Source organism: Hemiscyllium ocellatum, chromosome 16 (assembly GCF_020745735.1).
Source record: "Hemiscyllium ocellatum isolate sHemOce1 chromosome 16, sHemOce1.pat.X.cur, whole genome shotgun sequence".
Lineage (NCBI taxonomy): Eukaryota > Metazoa > Chordata > Chondrichthyes > Orectolobiformes > Hemiscylliidae > Hemiscyllium > Hemiscyllium ocellatum.
The window spans coordinates 25183183-25207923 of record NC_083416.1 but is presented as its reverse complement, the minus strand read 5'-3'; the positions used below and the strand labels follow the sequence as shown (position 1 = coordinate 25207923).

Sequence of the window (24741 nt, the reverse complement as noted above, 5' to 3'; positions counted from 1 at the left end):
GCGACTCCATTTTCAAGGAGCTATGAACCTGCACTCCAAGGTCTCTTTGTTCAGGACTTACCATTAAGTGTATAAGTCCTGCTAAGATTTGCTTTCCCAAATGCAGCAACTCGTACTTATCTGAACTCTATCTGCCACTTCTCAGCCCATTGGCCCATCTGGTCAAGATCCTATTGTAATCTGAGGTAACCCTCTTCACTGTCCATTACACCTCCAATTTTGGTGTCATCTGCAAACTTACTAACTGTACCTCTTATGCTCACATCCAAACCATTTACGTAAATGACAAAAAAGTAGAGGACCCAGAACCAATTCTTGTGATACTCCACTGGTCACAGGCCTCCAGTCTGAAAAACAACCCTCCACCACCACCCTCTGTCTTCTACCTTTGAGCCAGTTCTGTATCCAAATGACTAGTTTTCCCTGTATTCCATGAGATCTAACCTTGCTAATCAGTCTCCCAGAGGAAGTGGTGGAGGCTGGTACAACTGCAACATTTAAGAGGTATTTGGATGGGTATATGAATAGGAAGGTTTTGGAGGGACATGGGCCGGGTGCTGGCAGGTAGGACTAGATTGGGTTGGGAAATGTGGTCGGCGTGGACGGGTTGGACCGAAGGGTCTGTTTCCATGCTGTATATCTCTATGACTCTATGACTTTATCTACCGCTCTGCCCTCATCAGTCCTCTTTGTTATGAATAGGAAGGGTTTGGAGGGACATGGGCTTGGTGCTGGCAGGTAGGACTAGATTGGGTTGGGAAATGTGGTTGGATTGGACGGGTTGGACCGAAGGGTCTGTTTCCATGCTGTATATCTCTATGACTCTATGACGTTATCTACCGCTCTGCCCTCATCAGTCCTCTTTGTTACTTCTTCAAAAAACTCAATCAAGAAGGAGTTTGCACGTTCTCCCCGTGTCTGCGTGGGTTTCCTCCGGGTGCTCCGGTTTCCTCCCACAGTCCAAAGATGTGCAGGCTAGGTGAATTGGCCATGCTAAATTGCCCTTGGTGTTAAGTGTAGGGGAATGGGTCTGGGTGGGTTGCTCTTCGGAGGGTCAGTGTGGACTTGTTGGGCCGAAGGGCCTGTTTCCACACTGGAAGTAATCTAATCTAATCTAAGAATGTGAGACATGATTTCCCACTCACAAAGCCATGTTGACTATCCCTAATCAGTTCTTGCCTTTCCAAATACATGTACATCCTGTCCCTCAGGATTTCTTCCAACAACTTGCCCACTACGGACGTCAGGCTCACTGGTCTATAGTTGCTGTGGTTCTGTTGGCCGAGCTGGGAGTTTTTGTTGCAAAACGTTTCGTCCCCTTTCTAGGTGACATCTTCAGTGCTTGGGAGCCTCCTGCGAAGCACTTCTGTGCTGATTCCTCCGGCATTTATACTGGTTTGAATCTGCCGCTTCCGGTTGTTAGTTGCTGTCCGCTGCAGTGGCCGGTATATAGGGTCTAGGTCGATGTGTCTGTTGATAGAATTTGTGGATGAGTCTCACTCATCTACAAATTCTATCAACAGACACATCGACCTAGACCCTACATACCGGCCACTGCAGCGGACAGCAACTGACAACCGGAAGCGGCAGATTTAAACCAGTATAAATGCCGGAGGAATCAGCACAGAAGCGCTTCACAGGAGGCTCCCAAGCACTGAAGATGTCACCTAGAAAGGGGACGAAACGTTTGCAACAAAAACTCCCAGCTCGGCTAACAGAACCATAACAACGAGCACCCGAGCTACAAATCTTCTCACAAACTTTGAACTGGTCTATAGTTCCCTGGCTTGTCCTTACCACCCTTCTTTTAACAGTGGCACCACGTTAGCCAACCTCCAGTCCTCTGGCACCTCACCTGTGACTATCAATGATCTTCTTCGCTTCCTCAAAAAAAATGCAATTTGTGAGACAAGACATCCCCCACATACCCCCAATAACTCAATTCTCTTCCAAATGTGGGTGAATCTTGTTCCTAAGAATCTTCTTCAATAATTTCCTACCACTGATGTAAGGCTGCATGAAGGGAGGATTGGTTAAACAGGGCCTGTATTCTCTTGAGTGTTGAAGAATGTGAGGTGATTTCATTAAAGTCTACAAAATACTTAAAGGATTGACAGAATAGATAAAGTAAGATAGTTCCCATGTTTGACGTGCCTAACATCAGAGGACACAATTTACAAATAAGGGGATGTCAAATAGGCCCAAAATGATGAGAAACCTTAGTCAGAGGGTTGTGAATCTCTTGAATTCTCTACCCCACAGGGCTATGGAAGCTCAGTCTTTGAGCTAAGTTTTTTGATTTACCAATGGAGTAAAGGATTAATCGGTTAGTGTGGGTAAAAGGCATTGCAATAGTCAATCGGTCATGACTGTGTTAAATGATGGAGAAGGCTCAATGGGCAGAATGGCTTACGCATGTCCCTACATTCGTATTTCATATTCATGTTTGCTGTAAAATACATATATCCCAACATAAACATTATTATATTGATTTCTTTATAAAACAGTACATATTTAAGGCTAGGATATATTCCTGATTAGTTGGAGATTCAAGGGTGACAGGGAAAATGCAGGAAAATGGATGTGGGGAATGTCAGATTAACCATGATTCTATAGAATGGTGGAGCAGGCATGAGGGGTTGAATTGTTCCTATTTCTTATGACCATATGTTCTTAAAAGTGTTTGGATTAATATTGGGTAAAAATATGTTGGCTATATATTTCAGAACTTAATTGAAGATAGCTCTAGTAATTAATGGAAGGACAACTGCTTCCATGCCTAATGCTTTTCATTTTTGCACCATTGATCAAAGAAAACACAAAACTAAAACAAAACCAAAAATGAAGTTTACATGTTTGTACTGGAGACAGCTGTCAAAGCAACTTTGTGCAGATGAAAACCAGCAGTCTCAGACCACTGTCAGCATGTGCAGTCCAGTTCTTAATGCAGTCAAACTTTCCAACTACATGTGACGTAGGCAGGAGCTTTTCCAGCTGATTATGTTATAAGCAAAGAATGTACAAGAAAGAGGAAGAGAGAAAAGGATAGACCAGAAGCTACTTTGACTTGGAAAGGAGTCCAGGAAGAAGAATCATGAAATGTCTCTGAACTTGTTCTGTCGGTGGCCTGATTTTGAAGCTTGAGACGGACTGCAAAACAATGGGAAGGATCAGCTTACTTTCTTGACCAAATGTTTCATGCAAACTGAAAATTGTTAACTTCACTGCAGCTGAACTGGTCACACAGCTATATTCTGGTAGGTTCTGTTTACATGTCATGATTTTAACTCTTCACATGCACCGAGCTTTTGTACTGAACTATGTGATTTATGATTGATTCCTGAGAAATGTTGTTGAAGAATATCTGCCTTCACCTATTTTACGCCAAGTCTTTAGCGACAAAATAAGTTATCCATGTAAATTACAGAAGGAAAACCAGACATTGTTGGTGACCCGCCTTTATTTCTTTGTCAGTTTGGAATCCTTAATCTTTATGAATGATAGTTACATAACGTGGCCAAATTACTAACCAAGCAATGTCTGGGTGTATTAGTTTTGCCTCTGGCCTATTTTCAATATGAAAGAATACTACAACACTGAACAATTTACAATGTTTTTCTGGCAGTCAGCCAAATCTGATACAATGTCAGAAGTTGAGATTTAAATCTCAAAAATCTCTTAAGAGATCAATCCCTGCCCAATGTTTCATGACTCAAGTTATTTTCTACATTACCTCTGTAAATTAACACCAGGAATGCTGAATTTATTGTGTAAGTTGCACTATGTATTTTGGCACAAGCCTTGATTTGTAAAGTTTGGAGAAAGCATGTGTGGCAGACAATTATGAAACGCAGGGAATCATTATTTGCCTACGTGAAGGGAAACTCTCTAGTGCAGAATGAGAATCGCAAATAATAATTCCAAAATTGTTCTCAAATTTTTATGCCACACTTATGGTAGGGTAATAACATAGACACACACATGAATCAGAAAAGGAAAGGTGTCCTGTAGAGAAGCTAAGAAACAAAGAGCAAATTGAGCTATGTATTCAGACTTATTTGTAATTTTGGTCTGTCAAATGTCTTTGATGAAGAATGTGAATAATGGAGTTCCCGTGGTATGTTAAATATTCTGCTATGAGTCATTTGCTGCCTGGTTTTCTCCTAGTTAGTTCATCGCGTAATATCCGCTCTACTCTATTGCTATTTCACATGAGTTCTGGTTACATCTGAGAGGATTGAAGATGTAGAACATTTCCTTATCTTTAAGGAATTTAGTTTATTTTGACATTGTTTAGATAACACCTTAGAGGGAACTTAGCATATCTAATTACAATGTGATGCAAAGAGATGTCATTGGGTTCACAGTAATGCCACTTGACAATGCATTTGATTAATGTCATTCATTCTATGTTGTACTGGGAGGACAGTTGAAGAATAATTGGGGAAGCATATACATAACAAAAAAGCATAACATATTGGCAAGAAATGCTTTGATTTACATTTTAATAGAAATAATAAGTCAATTAGTGATTATTTTGAACCACCACTGTCAGACATTCATGGACTTTATTTTCATTCTTGCTGGTAGTTTTGAATTTTGTTAAATACAGCAAAATCATTGAACTATATTACAGAGCTGCAGGTTATTCAGATGTTATCTTAAACAGTGAGACTAAAATGCAAGTGAATTTTGGAAAATGTGCAATAATAAGTCAATTAGTGATTATTTTGAACCACCACTGTCAGACATTCATGGACTTTATTTTCATTCTCGCTGGTAGTTTTGAATTTTGTTAAATACAGCAAAATCATTGAACTATATTACAGAGCTGCAGGTTATTCAGATGTTATCTTAAACAGTGAGACTAAAATGCAAGTGAATTTTGGAAAAAGATGCCTTGAATCGTGTGACTGAGTCTATTTTATTCATGGTAAAACAAATGATAACAACTCAGTTTTAATATTTTATTAGATCATAAGGCATCTGCGGCGTAGCTGAGCACAAAGTGGGACCTAACAAGTCCGAGTTGGAGAACATCTTTTTGGAATATTGGAACAGATGTCTGCATAGTGGCACCATAACTGAAGGTGATAATGCATCCAGGCAATGGATACTCTTGCAGTATGCAGCACTCATAACTGTAAATAATCTCTGAGATTAAACATCATTGGAATACAGCAAGAATAGTTGGGTTCATTGATGGTTGTTGTCTTGCTTTAAGTGCATTCTCTCGGTATGCTACACATAATTGGTCATATTGAGGTGGGCAAGTAATCTCAGGCTTTTATTAACTATTATGTAACCCAGCTGTAGATTATATTCTTGGCATTCTGGTGATTATATTATTCATGCTCTTACAAAACAGGATATATAAACACAAGAACAGGAGGAGGCCATTCATTCCATTGAGCCTGCTCGTCCATTCATTATGATCATACTATTCATCCATTGCAATGTTTTTTCCATGTATTCTGCCCCATGTAACTTTATATCATTGGCATCCAGAAATCTGTCAATCGTTGCTTTAAACATACTCATTGATTGAGCTTCATAGACATCTGGGGTCACGAATTTAAAATATTCACAACCATGGGTGACATGGTAGCACAATGGTTAGCACCGCTGCCTCACAGCGCCAGAGACCCAGATTCAATTCCTGCCTCAGGCAACTAACTGTTTGGAGTTTGCACATTCTCCCCATGTCTGTGTGGGTTTCTTCCGGGTGCTCCGGTTTCCTCCCACAGTCCAAAGATGTGCAGATCAGGTGAATTAACCATGCTAAATTGCCCGTAGTGTTAGGTGAAGGGGTAAATGTAGGGGTATGGGTGGGTTGTGCTTCGGCGGGTCGGTGTGGACTTGTTGGGTCGAAGGGCCTGTTTCCACACTGTAAGTAATCTAATCTAATCTAATCTAAACGAAGTAAAACAAATCTCCTCATCTCTGACTCACATGGTTTCCCCCTTATTTTGAAATTGTGACACCAGATTCTACACTCCCAAATCAGGGAGAACATCTGACCTGGATCTACCTAAAGTAGTTTGTAAATTTCAATGAGTTCACCCCTCAGTGCTTGAAACTAGTTTCACAAAATCTCTTCATGGAAGAGATCCACTGTCCCAGGAGTTCATCTGGTGAACCTTTGCTGCACACAATGACAATAATACTCTTTCTAATATAAGGGAAGGAAAATGGCGCACAGTACTCCAGATGTCAACTAACACAGTTTCTTTCCTATTAAAACCAATGCTGCTCCAGTACTTAACCCCTCTTATGAAAATGGCTAAAATACTATTAGGCTTCCCAATATCTTACTGCACCAACATGTTAGCCTTCAGCTGCTTCTTGACAAGGATGCCCTGGCCCTTTTGTACATCTACATTTTCCAACCTCTTACCAGTTAAGAAACACTCAGATCATCTGTTGTTCCTATGGAATTGAATGACCTCACATTTTTCCACATTACATTTCATCTGCTATGTTCTTGCCAACTCACTAAGTATATCTAAATTATCTTGAAGCTGTTTTGCACCTTTCTCACAGCACACATTCCCACCCACCTTTCTGTCATCATCAAACTTGATAAAATTACATTTAGACCCTATGTACAGTCATTGGTGTAGTTTGTGAGAGCTTGGGCTTAAGTATGATCCTTGAAACACTTGATGAGTAACAGTCTGCCAAATCCTCCTGTAATGAGCATACATTTGACTTGGGCAAACATTTCTGCTGTACATAACTACATAAGATGTTTCAGCTCATTTATTTTGTTTTCCACTTGTTTATATTTCTATTCTACTTTTCCTTTCACTAAGTTTCTTGATCGTCCTTTGCCATATTAAAAAATTCTTTCAAACTTCAGGTTGACCACTGCTTCTGGCAACTTCAAAAGGCTTTTTAAAAAATCTTATACAATCATTAACTGGCTTTTTTGGGGCACAGTTGACTAAGGTTTTCAGGGGTTTTGTACCATGCGGAATTGTTACAGAATTTTCAGGAAGCTCTTCAGAGACTTAGAGGTCATTTGGCTCATCGAATCTACACTATCTACTCAGATGCAATTCTTATTTGGTCGGACCAGTTGAGTTGGAACCAGGTGCAATTTGATGCCCACAGACCCATGCTTCTTTTTGAATGAAGCCTGAGATCAAATCTGACTCAGACCTTAGTGTGTGATGGACCAGTGAGCAAAACAATCACTACCGATTTGATGGATTTACTGGTCATAACTTCTCCTCTTAAAATCTGTAATCCATTCTTGGCACTTGGTAATGTCGAGGAATTACATTTGAAGATTATTGCAAGGTATTAATTCTGTGACAGGACAATGCCATGTTCAGATAAGTCAATGTATAAGATTGTGGGGATCTGGAGGAGGAATGGCCTTGGGATGGAACTGATAAAGGATGGGCATGGGGAATGGGAAGTGTTGGCTAGGTTGTTGGCAAAGAAGCTCACAGAGGCCTGCACTACTGTTGAGGTATCCCAAACTCAATTCTGAGTGGTGGACTGGGATTAGGATGTTGGCACCTTGGCTGAGTTGGGCTGAAATCACTGGCAAATTTAATCAAAATGAATTCAGGGATTTTGGTATTGGGAGCAGCAGTGATTGTGCACTATTTTTTGTTCCTTTTTGTCCACTCTGCTTAACACTGATTTTCCTACAGATAGCGCAGGTAATAGCAAACATCAGATGTGTGCTCAGTTACTAACTAAGGTCTCATATTTGCATCTGTTTATGCCCTCATGCCTACCCTGACATAGTTAAAGGGCACCTCTTGTTTAACTTTTATCAAAACAGTGTCCTATCTCACCTGCACTAGAATTGTAAATGAGTGTCTGTTTTGCTCAAAATAGCACTTTCAGCAATGAAAACCTAAACAACGCATTGCCAAATTTCATGCTATTCCATTATGTCACAGCAGGGAGTGCTGCACTTCATCCCCATCCTCTCGTCACACTCTCCACTGCGAAAAATGAAAGAGCAACAAAAACCACTCTGTAATTTTGAAAGAAATGTAAAAGCACATTATCCTCTCTCAGAATTGTACCTATCCAAATTTTGAAAGACAATAGAAATTCATAGTTAACACATTTTGGTAGTGGGCAAATGTCAGAGTAAGCATGAGGGCATAAGCAGATGCAAATATGGGACCTAATACACTATGTTAGTAACTGAACACACATCTGATGATAGCTATTACCTGTGCTATCTCTAGGAAAATCAGTGTTAAGCAGAGTGGACAAAAAAAAACAAACATTAGTGCACAATCACTGCTGCTCCTAGTACCAAAATCCCTGAATTCATTCTGATTAAATTTGCCAGTGATTCCAGCCCACGTGTAATCTTAGGTGTAATTATTAAGAAGAAATCAAGTTGACACCGATTTTATTCCTTGCCTGATATATCTTATAGCTGCAAATGTGTTGCTGGTCAAAGCACAGCAGGTTAGGCAGCATCTCAGGAATAGAGAATTCGACGTTTCGAGCATTTTACTCCAGCCACCACTCTAATGTTTCTGACCCACCACTACCCCAATCAACTGCCCCATCATTTACATTTTAAATACCTTATTATCAGACAAAATAGCTTCCCTTCTACAGTGAAGAAACATACTTGGTGTGCACACCTTGCCCCTCAAACTTCTTCACCTCACAATCTATCTCCTGCTTAGAGATGCTTATTAAATTGTGACTCTTTGACTATGCTTTTGGTCACCTGTCCTAATTTACCTTGCCTTGGAAGCTAGTGCTTCCAAATAAACCTGTTGGACTATAACCTGGTATTGTGTGATTTTTAACTTAATTTCCCTTCACGTAGCTCAGCATTAAATTCAAAATTAATATAAATTAGCCCAGAAATCAAGCCTGATAGCTAAGAATCTCTTTGATCTTCAAATACTAATAATATTTAAAGGTAGATGTTATCTATAGGAGTGAACTAATCCTAAAGTAAATAATTGTTTTTAAGTATGTCGCATTGACTTTACAAGGCACAGCTGGAGTTCTGAGGAAGGGTCACTCGACCTGAAATGTTAACTCTTATTCCTCTCCACAGAGGCTACCAAACCTGCTGACGTTTTCCAGCAATTTCTGTTTTTGTTTTTTATTTGTATCGTCCACAGTTCTTTCAGTTTTTATTTTGTTAAAATTGGTTTTAAGTTTGCCTTAAAGAGTTGTGTTTTATAGAGAGAATGTTTAAGAGTTATTTTCCTGCTGATATGTGCCTTATGTGACACCTGCTGTGTTATATCGGTGAACAGCTCCGAGCTGCTGGTTGCTTGAAGTGATGGTGATACTGGTACAGTGTTGAAATTTGTTGCTTTGAGAGTTGTGACATATCTGTAACAAGTCGAAAATGCACAGGTGGCACTATTTGCACAGTTAAATATCTTGTTGTAGCACTGAAAGTATGTGGCAGAAATCAATCAATGCTGAACACCTGCTGAAACACATTCTTAGTCAGAATTAATGAGATTAGTATAAGACAAATCCAAAATTAATCCACTATTCTTATTTGTGTGACACCAGCAACCATGCACAGCTTGACAGGCAACAATAGTGTCTTTGAAAGGAACAACAGTTTTGGTCTGCTGGCTCTACCGGTTAATGTGTGCTTTGTATTCCCTCCGCAGTCATTTCATTAGCAGCAATTATAAATAATACAGTGGTTGAACAAATATATATGGAATAATTTCATGAAAGAAATTTCTGTCTTACATCATTCTTGTGCTCCTTTATTGATTCTCAGCAGCTAGTTCACAAATATGCTCACTATTTCTCTTTGTGTCATGCTAGATCAGCTCAGATCAGATACTCAAGCAAACTCTCTAATGCCTACATTTTGAATCCATATTAGATAATGACTCTTTAAAAATTCCTTTTATTCAACCTGTCCACATATTTTTGGGGTAGGTACGACCCAAACCCAGACCTTCTGGCTTAGAGGTAGGGATACAATCGCAGTTCCATAAAAAATTTGAGCTGGACTCAGTTGATTCAGGATTGTAGCTCTAATTATTTTGAACTTGAACACATTGAGGCACCGGAAGCTGTTGAAAGACACATATGATGTTGGTCACAAGGTTCAGGGATACAAGGAAACAGTGGGAGGGTTTGAGCTTTTCAGCCTGGAAAGGGGATAGCTGAAAGGTGATATTTTCAGCCTGGAAAGGGGATAGCTGAAAGGTAATATTTTAGTGGTAGGCCAAATGTGACATTATACTGTTTAAGAATGGAAAGATTCTTCTCATGCTCTGGTCAATATTTATCCCTCAAGCAGCTTCAAAAAGCAATTTGGAGGTACTTGCTGTTTTCAGATTGGCTTCAATGTTCTCCTATTTTATAACAGTGAATACATTTCAAATATAATTTATTAGAAGAAATTTTGTGGCGAAAGAAATTGTTATTGAAAGAAACTATATCTTGTTAGTCAAGACATCAAGGAGCATCATTTAGCTATCTCTCAATACTCCATTTACCTTATGTCTAAGTGGGATTTTAGGCAAGAATGCTGAAATTCTGAGCAGCACATTTTTGCTGTATGTTGCTTTAATGCAGATCAATATATGAGAGGGCTCAAACTGAGTAGAAAGGTTATCACACACATTCAAACAAGTGATTGAGATTCCAGTTCCACCTTGTTGAAATTTGCCATTTTCTTTAGCAAATGTAGTTTAAAACCAAAATGATTATGCTAGATGAAGGGTTTAACTGGTGAAAGCTGATTCAATACAGCATAAAATTTCTTCCAAAGTCTTACTATTTTGCAACATGTTTCTATTAATGATGTTTCTGGCATTCAAGAAATTCCACAATAGCATACAAATGGATTTGAGTGAAGGATTCACTGCCCAAAGAAGAACTTTATTGCTTTCTCTTAATGGAGCATGAGAGGTGACTCAAACTGAATATGAAGAACACTGTAGAGATCTCCATATCTCTGCAGCTAGTCCAGACTTTAGTACTGTTTCAAGGAGCCTGCTATTCACCCTGTGGCAGTGAAGGATAAACAGACTTGATTTTATTTAAACACAGGATTGTGTCAAGTGTCTGCTGACTTTATTGACATCGGTTTAAGCATGGTCACAATAGCGGGCATGTCTTTGAAACCTTCCTAATGAACTCTGTGTTTCATCCATTTCTGCAAAATAAGAGCAGCCAATTCTCCAAGGAAAGCAAGTATTAATCTGATGTTTGATTTCCATATGTAAGCAATAAACTTAACTGAATACGCACTAACAAAATATGATTCACATCAGCTTTCAGTATGTAGATCAAGATAATAGATTAGCAAAGTACTGCAGATGCTGGAACCTGTACTGAAAACAAAAAATGCTGGCGATCACAACAGGTGAGGGAGCCTCCATATAAAGAAAGTAAGTGAATGTTTCAAGTCTAGATGATCACTTCACATCAGCTGAGATGAAGAGTTATCTAGATTCAAAACGTTAGCTTGCCCTCTCTCCATTGATGTTGCCTGACCCACTTTGATGTCCAACATTTTTTGTTTTCAGTTGAGATAATGTATGCTGTGCTTATTAGTGTCTCCACATTGGGGGTGATGGGTGGAAATAGGCTGTTCAGGTAATGTATGGTATAAGGGGACATAGAGGCTCTGGAGACATAGCTAGTGACAGGTGTGGCCTGGTTCTAAAAGAGTCCACTGTGAGCTGCTATTACTGACCATTCGCTAGATGCACAGTGCAATTAGAAAATGGCTGGGACAATGCCTGTGATGGGCAGAGTTGGTATGATGGGTGAAATAGTGGAATCCAAATCTGCTAGACACTAGGATGTTGAAGGGGCAAATACATGAAGCATATGCTTGCAAATTCCAGTTACATGACATTTGTAGACATTGCTTCACACATATGCAATGCTTTCCTTCTTTTTCAAATCTTGGTCAAATGAGGTTTCATCATGCATTGATGCTCACAAAACTAACACTGTTATCTAAGTGAAGCAGGAGAGAGAGGATGATGGATTTAGGATTCAAATGATACAGTTAAAAATATAAAAGCCAGGAGGATTCTGAGTGGGAAAGTCCTAATTCCTCGTGGATCCTAGTCCTAGAGGAGGATTCTAAGGATTATTACACTGTGAAAAGAGCTTTACTGATGGTGTTTGAAATAATGCCTGGGGCATATAAGCAAATGTTTTGGAATTTAAAGGAAAAGTCTGGGAAAACTACATTGAATTTGAAAGCAATAAAGAAAATAATTCTGACAGGTGAATACCAACATTATAAGTTGAAACCATGAATGAAGTAACAATAAAGAATGTAAAAATTCACTACCTTTAGTCATAAGCATCTATGTTGAAGGGTCACAACTGGTAGGAAGTCAACAGTAATGTGTATTATTTAATTTAGATTGTTGAAATTGTTTAGTAAAGACCAGGATATATAACCTTGGATTTTCCTCATCTGTATCATTCAGTGCTTGCCATGAACAACATTGATTTTAAGTGGCAATCTAGAACATACCGTTTAGTGTAATTAACTGTACATTAGTCCATGTTCCCTCTTAGCTAAGATGTATGCTTGGCTGTGCTGTGCAGTGAAGTAAACAGACCATGTTTGCCAAAGAAAAATGAAAAGAAATGTGGTTGTGCAGAAAAGAATGTTAGAATTGTTGCTAATATTCCTGATGTATAGAGGGATGTTTCTCACTTGTGTTTATCATGAGTCTTGCTAAAAGGTTATTGATGTATAAGCTCAATGGGAACTAAGTTGCGATCACTTTTTCTTTCAGATTCCAAAAAGGGTTCATAAACGAGATAGTTATTTGTTGTATTTTGCTTTTGGTTGAACCAATAATCTGTGTTAACCTTCCTTCCTAGATTTTATGATGCTCTGGTTGGTTCTCCTTTTCTGTTTTACATCTCATGCTGCAAATCAACTTCCGAAAAACCAACAGTTGCTCATTACAATCGATCCTTCCCAACTTATCTGCAGTGCGCCTGGTCCTCCTGGGGCTCCTGGTCCTCCAGGATATCCTGGCCAATCAGGAACAGTCGGAAGAATGGGGATTCCTGGGAAAGATGGGGCAGAAGGGAAAGATGGCCCTAAAGGCCAAAAAGGAGAACAAGGTAAAATAGTGACATTGTTCTTTCTTGTAAATGTCAGTATGTCTGGAATTTACAATTATCCCTGTGCCCATCACTCCCACATTGGGCCAGGTTAAAACTTTACCACACCAATCCACTAGGTTGGTGCAGTCTTAATAGTCAGGAAAGCTGCCACTGTTCTCATCTGCCAGGGACAGAGTTTATTGCAGTGGTGGGGATGACCATTCAAAGAACTTAATTAGTGCTGGGTCAGGAAGGTCAAGTAAAGGCCATTCTGTCTCGATCTTAATTGCTCAGACAGCAGGAGGGTGTCAAGTATCTCCTGTTTGCCAAACAGTTTGGTGTCAGCTTCCCCACCACCTCCCTGAGAGGAGAGGATTTTGTCCCGCGGATGTAGATTCAGACTTAATGCATTGGTATAAAATCGGTTATGGAGTGTCATAAAATCACTTTATTGCTCTTCACTACTGGCTCACTATCACTTTTTAAAATCAGAGTTCAAGATCTACCCAAAGAAGAGAACATTATATAAGGTTTATAAATCCTTTAAAATAACAGCTTTGAATTATTAAGAACATTACAAATGACAGCAACAGGGGATTTTTTTTCTCTAATTTTGAGATTGATGATATGTGATCACTCTGGTTATCGGTTAGTACAATGTTTAGATGGGTGCATGGATATCAGGCACAACAAAATCAGATTGTAATAAGAATGTAAATTGGCAACTATTGATTAATTCAAGAAATAGATAACCCTGTAAGTGATGTTTTCTATCTTTGTGCTTATCCATGGATTGCTGGGTAGGGAAGATTTTACATAGCTTCCAACTCCTACAAATATGCATGACATTTACTCATGAATGCTATAGAAAAACAATACTGTATATGAATTTTTGTATAAAATAATTATGAACAGTTAATGCTTATTAGGAAAAAGATTTTTTAAAATAATTAACATAAAAAATTAAAATTTTAAGATCATTAAAATTAGATTTAAGTTTCAGACTAGTACCAGAGCATTAAACAAACATTATTATTTATTTCCGAAAATGACAATGTTCATATTATTTTAATTATTGATCTCATGAGTTTTACACTTGATTGAAAATGCATGTATTGACCTTAGCCTAGGTATGACAACTTCTGGATTTTTACAAGTGTTGCAAAATAAAAATTTCCTTGCTTTTCTTCTTGTCTTCAAGGATGCAGTTACTTGATTGGGAACATTGTTTTTAATGTCTTTTTCTTCCAGAAACAGTTTTCACAGAATTTACTTTAGAAAATTGGATATAAAGTTGTTTCACATTACTTAAAAATTGATAGCATACCGTGAGTAAAAGGAGACCTGACAATTGTAAACTACACATAGAACAATACAGCGCAGAGCAGGCCCTCAGCCCTCAATGTTGCGCTGACCTGTAGACAATTCTCAGCTTGTCTCCTATACTATCCCATCATCATCCATGTGCTTATCCAAGGATTGTTTAAATCTCCCTAATGTGGCTGAATTAACTACATTGGCAGATAGGGCATTCCATGCCCTTCCCACTTCTCTGAGTAAAGAACCTGCCTCTGATATCTGTCTTAAATGTATCACCCTCAATTTGTAGTTATGCCCCCTCAGACAAGCTGAAGTCATCATCCTAGGAAAAAGACTTTCACTGTCTACCCTATCTAGTCCTCTGATCATCTTGTATGTCTCCATCAAATCCCCTCTTAGCCTTCTTCTTTCCAATGAGAACAGATCCAAGTCTCTCAGCCTTTCCTCAAAAAACCTTCCCTCCAGACCAGGCAACATCCTGGTAAATCTTCTCTGCACCTTTTCCAATGCTTCCACATCCTTCCTGAACTATGGCGACCAGAACTGTACACAATATTCCAAGTGTGGCTGCACTAGCGTTTTGTATAGTTGCAGCATGATATTGCGGCTCCAGAACTCAATCCCCCTACCAATGAAACCAAACACAGCATATGCCTTCTTAACAGCACTATCAACCTGGGTGGCAACCTTCAGGGATCTATGTACATGGACTCCAAGATCCCTCTGCACATCCACACTACCAAGAATCTTTCCATTGACCCAGTACTCTGCCTTCCTGTTATTCTTCCCAAAGTGCATCACCTCACATTTAACTGCATTGAACTCCATTTGCCACCTCTCAGCCCAATTCTGAAGTTTATCCAAGTTTGCCTGCAACCTGTCCATGACTCCACCGACTTTAGTGTCATCTGCAAATTTACTAATCCATCCATCTATGCCTGCGTCTAAGTCATTTAAAAAAATGACAAACAACAGTGGTCCCAAAACAGACCCTTGTGGCACACCACTAGTAATCAAACCCAGGCTGAATATTTTCCATCAACCACCACTCAGTGCCTTCTTTCTGACAGCCAGTTTCTAATCCAAACTGCTAAATTGCCCTCAATCCCATGCCTCTGCATTTTCTCCAACAGCCTACCATGTGGAACCTTATCAAAGGCTTTACTGAAGTCCATGTATACCATGTCAACTGCCTTATCCTCATCTACATGCTTGGTCACCTTCTCAAAAACCTCAATGAGGTTTGTGAGACACAACCTGCCCTTGAAAAAACCATGTTGACTATCTGAAATCAAATTGTTGCTTACTAGATGATTATAAATCTTATCTCTTATAATCCTTTCCAAGATCTTTCCTACAACAGAAATAAGGCTCACTGGTCTATAATTACCTGGATCACCTCTACTGCTTCTTGAACAAGGGCACAACATTTGCAATCCTCCAGTCCTCTGGTACTAAACCTGTAGACAATGATGACTCAAATATCAAAGCCAAAGGCTCTGCTATCTCCTCCCTAGCTTCCCAGAAAATCCTCAGATTAATCCCATCAGTCCCAGGGGACTTGTCTACTTTTACTCCTTCTAGAATTGATAACACCTGTTCGTAACTAACCTCGATCCTTTCTAGTCTAATGTCTCGTGCCTCATTCCTCTCCTCTACAATATTCTCCATTAGAATACTATAGCAGATGTTAATGACTGAGTCCAGTGGGAGATAATATGCTGTGGAACTCAGTCAGAAAACACATGTGTGGTCTGTTGGGTGAAACCACGTTACGGTTAGCTGAACTTAGGAGTGTGGAGTTCCAACCTTCACCGTTGACATGAGAATTAGCCAATTAGACCAGGTAACCTATTCTGTTGTGATGGCCAATATATCCAGCAAGATTCAAGAGGCTTCAAGATAGGGAGCAAGGAAGAGACATGAATTTAAAGCTGATAATTAGGTTTGATGAAAGGTCTAAATCTGCACCTCAGAATTTCATAATTTGATTATGATATTCTCTATGCAGACTCCAGAAAAAGGATTGATTGGTGTTACTCTGCTTTATATTGAGGACCTGGAGGCACATATCACCAAGGTTTGTACCACTAGAGTACAAAGCATGAGTTTGACCCGTCATGAATTCAGGTTTCTGGACAAATTCAAATTTTTAAACTATCATTGTAAAAGGACAGAAAAAGAAATGGAAAGCTTAACAATAAATTCCACGTTCCATGCATCTCAGCATTACGTAGTAGCATAAAACAAGAACATTAATCAGAACTTCTGACTGGGAAAAAGAATAATAACTAAACAACTTAATAGAACTTTGAATTAACAGAAGAGTTGGACATTATGACAGAAACAAAATGCCAATTTTCATGGCATTACCAAACCATTTCACAGCTATCAAAGTCTTTTGTATATAGTAGTCACTATTGTACAGTGATCACTTAGTCTCTTATTTCAACACAGATCTTGTATGGCCATGTAAGTTGAACTACAAATCTTACATGGAAATTAAAACATCGTTTTATTTTCAGGTGACAGAGGAAAACCAGGAATAGCTGGAAAGCCTGGTATTAAAGGCATACGGGGAGCTATTGGCAAAGCAGGCCCCCGAGGACCAAGGGGTTTTAGAGGAGCTCGAGGTAATTCAGGAACTAGTGGACCAAAAGGCACTAATGGAACCAATGGTGAACCAGGTTTGCCTGGAATCTGCAAATGTGGCACAAATACTGCAAGATCCGCCTTCTCTGTGGCCATCACCTACAGCTACCCAAAGGAACGTATGCCCATCAAATTCGACAAAATCCTTTTGAATGAAGGAGGACATTATAATGTTTCCAGTGGCAAATTTGTATGTGGTATACCTGGTATTTACTACTTCTCCTATGATATTACCCTGGCAAACAAGCACCTTGCTATTGGGTTGGTGCACAATGGGCAATATCGCGTTAAAACTTTTGATGCAAACACTGGGAACTATGATGTAGCCTCTGGTTCAACTATTATGTACCTGAAACGTGAAGATGAAGTTTGGCTGCAGATATTCTATTCGGAACAGAATGGTCTGTATTTTGATCCGCACAGGGCAGACAGTTTATTCACTGGCTTTATGATTTATGTTGATCAGGACTATGTGAATGAACTTGAAGAAGAGCAAATTCTCTAGACAACGAAACTTTGTGTTCTAAAATATACATTTTCATAGATGCTGCAATAGAGGCTGTTCAACCACATAAATCCTGATTGGGATATTTAAAATCAGTGATTTTAATGTGCAACCTAACAAGACAATACCTCCTTTAAAATAGCAAACAGAAGAATGTCACAGGGAACCAGCAAGATTTTTTTTAAAATCTGTTTTTCAAGTGTGAATGACATGCCAACACTATAGGTTAACGTTTATTACCAACCCTAGTTATCCCTAAATGCTTATGGTGGGATTTGTCTAAGTGCCTTCAAAGCTTGCTGATGCACTTTGAGGGAATGAGCCAGCCACATAACGCTGACTTAAGGCACTTTACACCAGATGAGGACAGCAACCTTCCTTCACCTGAATGAACCAGTTAATATTACAATATTCCATGAGCTTTTATGACAATTATTTATATTAGCATCTCATGTAATTAGCATCCTGAATTAATCTTATTCTAGCATAATAGAAATTAGTGGATGTTTTGACCAATTTTGTGTTGTTGATTTGCCACTATGTGCTTTGGTTTCATTGTTTTATTGTCAAATAAGATCAATTACAAACACAAGCCCCAATCTCAAAGCACATAACCAACAGAAATGTAGCGAGGCTACATGCTGGTAAGAGAGGGGGGAAACAGATATAAAAATGGGGGAAGAATATTCATGTCCCTGTTCACACCATGCTCCTGACCAGCATTATTTTAATCCTAAACTTCAGAAGGCCGAGGTGTGCACACAGAAGAAGTGAGACCTCATCAATAAGCAAATTTGGGTTCCATATGATGAATTAGGGCGCCAAGATGGTTTTTACCATTGTTTCATAGATTCATACAGTGCAGAAAAGGCCCTTCAACCCATCGAGTCTGTACCAACATAACTGCCACTAAAAGTGCGCTAATCCCAATTTCCTGCACTTGTCTCATATCCTCGAGGCATGTTGTTGCATATGTGCCTTGGGCTGAATTCAGAAGCTTCCATCGAGGAAACATCAACAAGCTGAGCTGAGTCAGATGAGATCAGGAAAATGTTTAACATTTTCTTGTGGGCCAGAAGGAGTAGGACTAGCACTGAAAAACGCAGAAATAAACCTCAGAGATCCATATTTGGGCTTCAACTCCACATTATAATCATATCCCACTTATCCATTGGCCACTGTTATAAGTGCCAGGAGGACGCTATTGCATGTTCAGCTGTGGTTTGCTGCTGCTGAAATCATGCTCCCATCAGGCAGCTCATTATTCATGTGAGAGTCTGACTTCAGGAATTGCAATAAAACCTGTGAATTAAACTCTCTTAGGACCTCCTGCAACCAAAGCCTAGGCCCAACCCACTCTACTCTTGCCTGGAGTTAACACTGGCGCCATAAGGTCTGTGTCATTGGTCATCATTGAACCATTGAGTTCAAGTTTTGAAGTTATTTTTAAATACAGCATATAAAAAAACTGTTCTCTTACATTCAATATAGTGTGGTGGGATAAATGATTAAAATACAATATTACAACATCAACAGTACTCCCATGCAGGGCAGAACACAGGAGAAGAATTCATTTAAGGTAAACTTTTTAACATCTTTCTAGGACTAGGTGAGGACAGATTCCTTTCGTTTAAACTTCTTTCAGTCAGTCTCAACTCTATTTTTATCTTATTTTCAGCATGTAGCTGTTAAACTTCAATTAAAGATGAAAGAAAGTGAAATTTTATTACTTAATAACCCCAGAAAAAAAATAGAATCATGGTGTCAACCACACATCTAAACATGTAGTAAATTTAAAAAAGAGGAAGTAAGGACTGCAGATGCTGGAGATCAGAGTTGAGACTGTGGTGCTGAAAAAGCACAGCTGGTCAAGCAACCTCCAAGAACAGAAATTTACCTGTACCTCCATTAATGTCATCTATTGTATCCGTTGCACCCGATATAACCTCCTCTACCTTGGGGAGACAGGACGCCAACTTGTGCATCATTTCGGAGAACATCTCTGGGACACCTGCACCAACCAACCCCACCCTTCGGTGGCTGAACACTTCAACTCCCTCTCCACTCCATCAAGGACATGCAGGTCCTGGACTTCCTCCATCGCCAAACCCTCATCACTCAACGCCTGGAGGAAGAATGCCTCATCTTCCGCTTTGGGACACTGCAACCACACGGGATAAATGTAGATTTAATCAGTTTCTTCATTTCCCCTCCCCCCACCTTATCCTAGTCCCAAGCCTCCAACTTGGCCCTCCTGTCTTGACCTTTCCATCATCTTTCCCATCTATTCATTCCACCCTATCACCTTATTCCCTCATCTTCATGTACCTATTGCATTATCAGGTACCTTCCCCCCAGCCACACTCCCCCTCCTTATAATCCCTACAACACCACCCCCCCCTTCCCCCCGCAAGCCCACAAGTCTCATTCCTGATGAAGGGCTTATGCCCAAAACATTGATTTTCCTGCTCCTCAGATGCTGCCTGACCTGCAGTGCTTTTCTAGCACCACACTCTCAAGTTAATTTAAAAAGGACAGCAACTCTGCTTTAGACAGGAAGAGTAAAGATGACATAATTCAAATTTCCCTTGAGTTCTTGAGGTGTTAAATTTTTAACTTGAGGCAATGGTTATTTAATTATTAACTGGTAACTTAAGTAGTAAATACTTACGTTGAAGTTCTTGATAAGTACTTGTTTTCCCAACCTGTTTTTTTCAACAGATTTTGACTTTGGAACAGACAAGAGAAACAGAACAAAAAAGAGAGAGTTTCAGTTCTTGCTATGACAGATTCATGTTCACTTCTCTCTGCTTTTCTGCTATTGAAATATAGTTTACTTTGTATTCCTGAGTCTAGCTTCATTGTCTTTCAAGCTTGGCTAACAGACTACTATGCCTTTCATCTCTAAATATTTGAACTTGTCATGCAAGTGTGATTTAAAGTAGGAGGTATAAATCTTGTAATGCTGACTAGTTTCAATGTCTTTAGATAAATTGGCAATTCCAGTGTAGATTAATTTGTTTAATCCATATTGATCTCCTGGACATTCCTTTTTGATTTGATTTGATTTGATTTTATTATTGTCACATATACCTAGACTCAGCCTATGGTCAGGTAATCATGTATTTATCCTTTTTTAAAAATAACCTTTCCAGTCTGTGAAAAGTCTCTGATATAACAGTCAGATGATGCAAGTTGAATATTGATAGTCCACTATTACAACTCTCAATCATGAAGAATGAATATGAATGTGAATTTCTCTGTTTTATTTACTGTGTACATTCTATTACAAGGTAATTTTGAAGTAACAGTGAGGGATTTTGATGACTGCATACAGATTCCATATTCACTCTCTTTGTTCTAATCTGTGTTCAGAATCAGCCTTGTTATTGACAATCACTCTTATTCTGTGAATTATTTTGAGTCTAAATCTTAACCCTTCACTGTCTATATATAATCCTTACACTAGATTCAGGCTTTTAAAAAAATATTAATCTCTGGGAGGTTGGGGGTGATAATCTAAGATTTGCCATTTGTAGAATATCTGGATTTGCATTTCTTTGACATTTAAAAATAATCCCCTTTGCTGCCTCACAGGAGAACATTCCTCAGTTAAGAAGGAGTCAATTTTGTGAGCTTTGTCACCCTTTTTTATAGTTGCAATCTTCATTGTTTGGACTGGCCACTTTAACTGCCACACTAATCTTTTAAAAGAGATCAAGAAAGTGTCCACCTCTTTCTCATCAAACTTGTGAATTAAATGGCCAAATTTGAGACATCAACTTTAGTTCTGAGTTAGGTATGGTACTGTAGCAAAGCTGTACTCATTCTCTCTTCTCAGCTGGAGTTGTCCCGATCTCAACTCCCTTTCCTTTCTGTTTTCTCTTTCCCAGAATTCTCTTCTCTAGGTTTTCGTTCCAGCCTCTCTCTTTGTTCTTTCAAATCCTGGAATTCTCTTTCACTTTTTTTCTGTTGAAATGCCAGTTTTAATCTGAGCTGTTCCAATTTAAATTTATTGATTTCACTCTCCCCAGATTTCACCTCTAGAAATTGCCCCAAACATTTTGCAATTTCTGTCTTTCTGGCTTTTAGGCAGAACCTTATTTCTAACTGCCAAGCTTTCTGTTTTAATTCTTAGAAAGGTAGCACCTCCATTTTCTGAAAGTTATTTTGCTGTGCTCTATGAAAACAGTACTATCAAATGTGGACATTTTAGAATTTTAATGTTAGTGACTCAAGAAAACTTGTTTGAAGTTTCTTTTTTTTTAAAAATTGAGAAATTTTTAAGGAAGAATTACTCACTCAAATTCCATAATTTGCTTATATGATCATTACAGTCAACTGCCATATTTGTTACTTCCAGGTGAAGTAACTCTTTTTAACCTCCCTTTCAGCTGTTGGCAACAAATACTTTTCATTTTCATGTTTGCATGAACTATCATACCTCTATTAAAGTTAACTAGATCAAAATGAAAATTGCCATAGTCTCCTATCTCACAGACAGATGACTGTTGGTGAGTTTAAAGGAGGGGCACCATGCCTCAGGTGAGGGACAAGGTTGAGAAGAAAGGACCTTCATAGTATCCATTGTGAGTGAAGGAATTGAACTTACACCAATACCACTCTGCACCATAAATTATCCATCCAGCCAACTGAGTAACCAACAAATAAAGGTGCTAATTACAAGGATATCTTGAGTGAAAGAAAGAGGAGTTTAATGATTTATTAATCCCAAGGGAAAAAAATGATAAAATGCAATGTCAATCGTTCACAGACACAGGCAATGACTTGAAAAAGGAGGGAGTGTCTGCTACATGCAGAGAGAATAATGATTACAAAATTTAAAAGTCCTTAGACTTCTTAAGGTGCTTTAAACTGAGACCATAATTATTAACTGGCATCCTCAGCTGTAGTTAAGATCGTAGGTAACCTTGAGTTCTTGATGAATGATTGTTACCCTGGTCTGCTTTCTTCATCATGTGTTGTCTTGTGAGGCTGAGAGAAACAGGGAGAGAAAGGTTTCAAGTTTTATTGTTACACATTCATTTTCCTTTCTCTCGGCTCTGCTGCTGAAAAGTAGCTGTAAAAACATATTTGACTGTGTATTCCTGGGTCTGGCTTCAGTGTCTTTCAAAGCTAGCTAACTGCCTTTAATCTCCCAATGCAGTGTGTAAAACTATCATGTAAATTTGAAATGAAACCAGAGATGTAATTTTCTTGATGTTGATTTAGTTGACTGGTTTTAATGTCATTTCAGTGCAGAATGTTTTACTTATTTTGCATGGGTCTCCTGGATTGGCCTCAATCTGTGGTCAGGTGATCATGAAAGCCATTTTAGTTCAGTATCTGTCTATTTTAGACAAACTGTTTTAGTTCCAAAAGGTCCCAGGTACAACAATCAGATGTTGCAAGTTAAAAATTCTTCGACAATATTCCCCACTGTCATACCAATTTAAACATCCCTAAGTTTGTACAATGCATGGAAATTTTATCTCCAGATTTCTAGCTACATAGTGCTAATGTATTAATCTTATATTCTTATAAAATATGATATAGCTTTGTTACAGTTTATCAAAGAAATGCAAGATGAGGTAGGAGGTTATTTGCTTGTCGCAGTTCTGCATTCAATTGTGTGTCATCTGAAGCCAGGAAATTGTTACATGTGACTAGTCAATTTGTAATTCTTATTTTTAGAATTGGGCCTCTTTGAATTGCGAATATATCTGTTTAGATAATAATATTTTGTATTTTTGTCTGAGGGCTTAAACGTACTGAAACTTGAAATTAAAAACATTTATATGGAGAATAGTTCTTATTCATTATCGTTTTCATTTGAATTATATTATCTGAGCAAAATATTGTAGTATTAAATAATAACAGTGGGAGTAGCTAATTGCTTATAGCTCCTGAAAACAGAGAATAACAAACAAAAAAAGAGTACAATTAAAGATGTAGGCAACTGATTTTAACAAGGCATCATTTTTGTTGCCTCGTTTTATGGAATCATTTCATCATGTATTTTCACTGCAATTACCTCTACCTCTGAACCTGAGACAGGAACAGTTGTATGAGCAAAGTACAGCACCATCTTTTGTTTTCGATTGCAATTGCCCTTACTCCTGCATTAAATGGATTTGGACAGGATTTCTACTCTCTAGTGCTAAATTAGAATTAATTTTGTGCTGTGACTATTTGAAATTGGATGAACTTGGTGACCAGCTCTGGGAGCAATAGTGACACTTCTGCCATATGATAGTGGGAGCTTGGAAGTTGTTGGCAAGATCTGAGGAGTTCTGTCATGAATTGCAAGATATGCAAGACACCAACTGAGTGGTCTGTGTGTGTCACTCATCCTCTTTCAGGTCTCTCCAGAACCACTCTTCCTAGTCCAGCTTTCCTAGAAACAACTTTCAGGCCAGCATGGATCATCCATTCTTTCCCTCCCATCCCTTTTCCCACAGGCCTGCTGGAAATCTTGTGTCTGTGCCAGGCATGAACCTTCAGACATAAAACTGAAAGGCTGTACACAAACCCGACTTCAAAGCAGTTTCCCCAATTGCCCCCGGCCCAGACACACATTACTTGCAACCCCTATGTTACTACCACCGCTTCCACAGACAGGGTTGGCGTCTCCTCCTCTCCACCTAATCCCTCCCACTGCTCCCCAAACACCTGCATGCCAAACCTGTCAGTGAGAAGAAGAGCAGTGCCAATGCTGCCCAGAGCTACAATGCTGATTCTTCATTGCTGCGTTTGCTGTGCCAGTTCAGAACTGTGTGTCTGCAGCAGCACAGTGCTTAGACACCAGCCATGGACAAACTACAACAAGAGAGCCATCCAGGACAAATGAATGACATCTAGGAATTAGTACAGGAGGTCAGGCAGTATCCGAGGAGCAGGAGAATCGACATTTCCAGCAAGAGGCCTGATGAAGGGCTCTTGCCCGAAACATCGATTCCCCCTCTCCTCGGATGCTGCCTGACCTGCTGTGCTTTTCCAGCACAACACTCGCGACTCTGATCTCTAGCATCTGCAGTCCTCACTTTCTCCTTTAGTACAGAAGGGCAAATTGCAGCAAATCTGGGAAATATTGAATGAATTTACAAGACCAAATTCATGGTGAGGTGCTGACTACAGCATTTTCTAACCAATGTGGCATGACCATGGAATAAACACACCAGCGCAAAACT

At 39.1% G+C, this 24741-nt stretch overlaps 1 protein-coding gene across 1 annotated transcript; it reads left to right on the top strand.

Annotated features, from left to right (window-relative positions):
* The first annotated feature begins 3055 nt into the window (after positions 1-3055).
* Positions 3056-18025, top strand: LOC132823165 (complement C1q tumor necrosis factor-related protein 2-like). Its single transcript, XM_060836741.1, has 4 exons — positions 3056-3257; positions 4975-5090; positions 12844-13092; positions 16920-18025. Exons 3-4 carry the CDS (start codon positions 12849-12851, stop codon positions 17549-17551), a joined length of 876 nt encoding a protein of 291 aa, XP_060692724.1. The 5' UTR covers positions 3056-3257; positions 4975-5090; positions 12844-12848; the 3' UTR covers positions 17552-18025.
* The last annotated feature ends 6716 nt before the right edge of the window (positions 18026-24741 follow it).